Source organism: Teleopsis dalmanni, chromosome 1, assembly GCF_002237135.1.
Source record: "Teleopsis dalmanni isolate 2A chromosome 1, ASM223713v2, whole genome shotgun sequence".
NCBI classification, from domain to species: Eukaryota; Metazoa; Arthropoda; class Insecta; order Diptera; family Diopsidae; genus Teleopsis; species Teleopsis dalmanni.
In genome coordinates this window covers 183,653,490-183,659,160 of record NC_051846.1, presented here as the reverse complement: position 1 = coordinate 183,659,160, position 5,671 = coordinate 183,653,490, and the positions used below count along the sequence as shown (strand labels likewise).

Here is a 5,671-nt window from a genome sequence, read left to right as displayed (position 1 = left end):
ATAATAGCGCAGATTGGGACCTATAAATCCCGAAAATATAATGAAAAAGATGAAAACGAACCCAGAGAGTCGGCGAACGATAGAGTCATATGGGATTCAAGTTCTCAAAACAAAGAAATTAGATCTAGAAAGGAGAACTAGAAACAAGAATAAGAAACATAATAAATAGAGTGAACACCAAAAAGCGGTGAAAAGTGGTGGTCTGGACGCAGATCGAAAATCAAGAGAGCGTGGTTTGAAATGTCAACAGAAAAGATACCCTCCTCGAAGTAATGCGAAAGCGGTTCCGAGGGGGGAATAACTCTCGCTGAAGAGGGGGTGTTTTATTCCGTATACTACATATTCATGTTAGGGAGTCGGGCACACTATTCCGACGACGGTCGGTTTAACGGTGCATAAAGCATTCCACCTTCTCACCACAAAACCAAACACAAAAAAAAAACTATTTGTTTTTGCAGATATGTTTTTGTTATTAGTTTCTGAAATCCCTTTTTGACTGGGGTAGTACATCAAGTATGTTTATATAACATAACAAATATTTATACATATATTTGTATATAAATATTAATGTTAGACTCAGCTGCAATTTATAATTACTACTATATATATATACTAAGAAATGGTAATTATGCAAATCATTTAAAATCAAAAACTCATGAAAATTGGAACTCTCTAATTCACATATTATCTATTAAAATTCATATGAACTGCAATTAAATTAATACACCACATATTTTACTTGAAATGCTTTTCTTTGGTCTTTGAACTAACATGAATAACGTCAGAAAATAATATTTTATTGACAATTTAACTGTACAACGATCAACTTGTTTTAAATAATAAATCGACTTCTATAAACTGAAGTAAAAATTTGACTTCAACTAAAGTCAATGGTTCAATTAAAACTTGTACGAGTAATCATAGTAGTGCAATCAGCTAAAAGTCAACACAATTCAAATTGAAAATCGTCCACTGCCTTTACTGTAATCAAAAGCTTCCTTACAAAATGCAAACCGACTGACGGACTGACTGACTGACTGCCTACTAGCCGACCGACCTGCAAAGTCTATCAACTCGAAAAGTCCACATACACGTCGTAATTGTGCCAGCACCACATACTAGGCTTGTATGTGAGTATGCAGAAGGAAGAAAGAAAAGTTCAATTACCCGCCAAATCAAAATTCAATCAAGAATAAATCAAAGCGCTTAACAAACACAGGCGAATACGTATGGCGGCGGCTACTTGTATAGACCATACGGTGAACGGACCTCGACCAAGCCAGCAAATGCACGAAATCAAAAATTCCATTCGCATTGCTGAGCTCACTTAAAATGCAGTGAAATTGAAAAACACCAAAAAAGATACTAAAACAATAACACAAAAATGAAAAGGCAAAAGAAAAAAGTAGTTAACTATAAGTAGCAAGCAAACATGAGAGTATAAATGCTGAAACCAAATACAAAAAAAAAAAAGGAATAATGCAGTAGTGCCAACAAGCAAGACGAATGCAAAGACAGCCATGCAACGAAATATTGCACAAATGGACTGACTGACTGCACAACATACGAAAAGCAAATGTAAGCTAATCCCAGGAAGAAGTCAAAGCCGAAGCCATAGCCAACAGCTGCAGCAGCAGCTCACAGAAATGACAGACTCATGTAGAAAATTGGCAGTAACAAAAAGGAATAATTACAAAAGATGCACAAATAAGCCGCCAACTGAATCGAACTGAACCGAAACTAAACCGATACCAAACTTTAGAAGTGCCTAGTTGAAGTTTCTGCCATGATTAGTTAAGCACACAAAAGGATGCTCATCAGCAGGCATTTCTGCACAGAAATAATGGTCAGTTCGTCAAAGCAACTTAAATGAGCTGTGTGCTATAAGTATAATTAGCATTGAGCTGAATAGTGCATGCACGCATGCGTGAGCCACACTATGGACGTACGTTATAGTATAAGTGCAGAACACTTTAAGGTGCATTGACAAGAGCACAGCTCTTGTCCAAAAAGGAAAACCTAAGTAAAACTGATAAATGTAAGCACATAAATTGTTACTTCAACTGACCATGCCATGATACTTTGATGAACACGCCGTTGAGTATAAGACACAAGAGTGAGGATGAAAAGCTGATGAAGAGGATGCACTGAAAGAAATGATACGCGTTTCAACACACGGAAACAAACCTTTGTGACTTAGACTGATTATGGCTTGATGGTTAGAAATGCCAATCTAATGTAAAATGAAAACAATAAAAATGCAGCTTGAATGCAATGGCCGACATAACAATTGCTGCACTAAAACATCGCTTTGGTCGAGCTTAAATATGCGGTAAATATTAGCGCACATAACAAAGAAAGATATTAATTCCTACTACACACAATCATGAGACTCATACGCAATGTGGTCCGACAAAGTGCCAATACATAAAGTGATGAACTAAAATTGTGCGCATAAAAGCACAATTTATGCCTCAAGTATTGCAACTGGTATGAGCAACACATAATAGGGACAGCATAAAAAGGAAAATCGTTTTAATACGTAAAAAATATAGAAAAAGAAAAATTCAAAAAAAAAAACAGACATTAAAATAAAAACGCCAACAAGCAGTAATATGATAAAAAAATTCAACAAGCTTATAAATTGAAATCGGATTTGAAATTAAAATTGCAACGTAGTACAGCAACAGCAACAACAACAACAACAACCATGCCCAGCAACAACTGCAGCTATAAACTCAAGCACTCTGTAGGTAAGCTGCCTACCATGAGTCTACCATGAGCGTGCAGCAACAAGGAATGCAACCGGCCGTTGCCTTGCACAAATGCATCATCGGAAGCCAACTGCCTACGAAAATAATAGTAATAAGCGTTAAGAAAAAATGTTGAAAAAAAATAAGAAAATTGAAAATGGAAATAAAATAATAATACAAGATACAAAATGAAGGCATGTCAGTGATTAATAAAAATAAATGTATTCCAACACGAACATGGCACTGAGCTCTGGAAACGGTATTACTGGCGCATTGTGGCAGCGCACAGCAATATGGCAGGCTGTGCTCGTCTTTAAATGCGAAAAAAGTAATTCAGCAAAGAAATTTAAAATTAAAGTTAAGCTACAGCAGCTGCATATCCAGTGCAACTTAATAGACGGAAAGGCAATTATTTAAGATACCAAACGCTATAATCGGTAATGAGTGATATGAAAATACCTATAGATATTTCATGAATACAAAAATGTATTGATATGTGTTAAAGAAAATTATTCATCTTCATTATTAATATATAAATATATATAATATATAAATATGAATAAATATTCCACAAATACATATAAATATAATTATATTTACTATTGTTATAGTTTTCCCGTCCTTTTGCTCCTCGTAGGAGTTAAAGCACTTTATATATATGTATGAATAAGTATATTTATATATGTATACGTATATATATATATACCTATGTGTTGTTTCAGCTTTCGTTGAAGCAAAGTACGTATGTATTCTTGAATACAATATGGCTTATTAATTTATGCCAAGGTAAGCTTAAGAACAGGATCATAAGCCAAGAATAAAAAGAATATTTACACAGAATTTTTAAATTAATTTAAATAGCAACTCTACAAAGAACAAATGTGGGAATTTAAGAAACTTTCAACTTAGCTGAAGGCCCTACCGCACTCGGAGACAGTAGCGACTGAAATGTGATTTTACTTTTCTCATAACACAAGTTTTTTGAAACTGATCGTCTATGTGCAGGTCGCTAATGCTACACGATGGTAAAGAATATTGCATAGGAGTATACGTAGCAAGTTTAGAATCATATCTTTCTCATGATCTATATGTGGTTATAAATGGTTAAATTGTACTTTTGTCACTTACGACTAAATTGGGGTCAGGCTTAAAATCAAAATGAAAACTATAAGATGAAATACATAACTGTAAATAGAATGGAATAAGTTAGGATGTCACATAAATGGGAATATAGGATTATTTACTTCCTTGGAGTAACAAAGAACTATATAATTTGGCAAGCATTGATGTAGAAATCATAAAGCCTTCAGCTGTCATGCGTAACTACTAAATTGTAGTAGAATAATAGCATAATAAAGTGTGAGTTTGTAAATGCACAGGTACTCTTTAACATGATTGCTTTCTTTTTATGTTCTGAGAGGACAGAAATTAGTCGTTATCCTTATTATTATCATTATCATCATCAACATCATGATCATTACGATTAAAATCATTGTCATACTAATAATCATAATTACCATAGTCATATCCATATCGATATCATCGTCATTATCGTTATTGTCGACATCATCAACAAAGTCAGTTATAAATTAAAAAAAGATAAATTTGTTCTCATTATTATTACTGTGATCAAAATCCTTATCATTATGATAAAAATCATTATTATTATATTCAACCAATCATTAACAAAGACAGATTAAAATTAAGGAAGAAACCCTGTGTCCTACTAAAGAGGATTGAAATTTCTTTTCGACAACATTACTATGATTTTCATCATCACCATCATCATTGTTATCCTCTTCAATATTATCAAAGTCATTACCATAATGCTAATGATCATAATCATTCCCAATGTCGTCATCGTCATTATCACTATTGTCGTCACTATCATCAGATGGTGTATCAAAGTCAGCTTCCCTGTGTATTTCTAAAGAGCACAAAAACTCATAAGCATCATAATCACAATCAAAGTAATTATCATTATGATTATTAGCATAATTATCACAATCATTCTCTTCGTTATCATTGCTATTATCATTATTGTTGTCATAATTGTGATTATCATAATCATGATTATTGTCATGATTCTTAACACCTTTATCAACATCGTCATTATCGTTGTTCTCATCATCATATGCATCATCACAATTCTCATCATCATTACAATTATCATCATCAAAACAATTATCATCATCATCACAATTATCATCATCATCATCATCACAATTATCATCATAATTATAATTATCATTATCATCACAATAGCTATTAGCATTTTGAACAATATATTTTCTCACTTATTTAATTTATAAAAAAAAATATTTAAAACCATTTTATTATTTCAAAAAACCTTATTAAAAACTAAAACTGAATTTCAAAAAATTATTTTAATTAAAAACTTTTGCAGTTATTCTGCAATAATTTGAAGCATTTTTAATTCACCTTTCATTTAAAATATTTTTGCGAGAAAATTTTCAAATATTTCAAGCGCGTTGCTGCTAATTCCTTTTAAAAACCTCCGCTTTCAATTAGACTACTAATAACACCACAGAATAGGAACATAAATCCATCATTACAACTATTAAATCCTGCAGATGATTCCAACTGAAATAGCGAAATATGTACTCAACTTGCTGGGAATGCAGAATAAAAACACATAAAAATAGAAAAAAAACATAATTCAAAATTAAAAAGAACAGAAAAACTTCTTTCTATATGGTATTTTGTTCTTTTTTTATTCTTTGTGAATAAAAAGTTAAATGCAGAAATGAAAACAAAACTAAAGAAATTATCTACAATTCACAATTAACAATAAAGCTTCAGTACTCAAAACAAAGAAACTTTATTATGCGCACAAACTTTAACTATAGAAACCATCAACAGCAACAACAACAACGCCAAAAACGCCAACAACAGCA

General features: G+C 32.3%; 1 protein-coding gene across 1 annotated transcript; it reads right to left on the bottom strand.

Moving 5' to 3' along the window:
* Nucleotides 1-4,582: 4,582 nt before the first annotated feature.
* On the bottom strand, nucleotides 4,583-5,028 carry LOC119666873 (probable cytochrome P450 525A1). Its single transcript, XM_038076152.1, has 2 exons — nucleotides 5,014-5,028; nucleotides 4,583-4,903 (listed from the first exon to the last, which is right to left on the bottom strand). Exons 1-2 carry the CDS (start codon nucleotides 5,026-5,028, stop codon nucleotides 4,583-4,585), a joined length of 336 nt encoding a protein of 111 aa, XP_037932080.1.
* Between the last annotated feature and the right edge of the window lie 643 nt (nucleotides 5,029-5,671).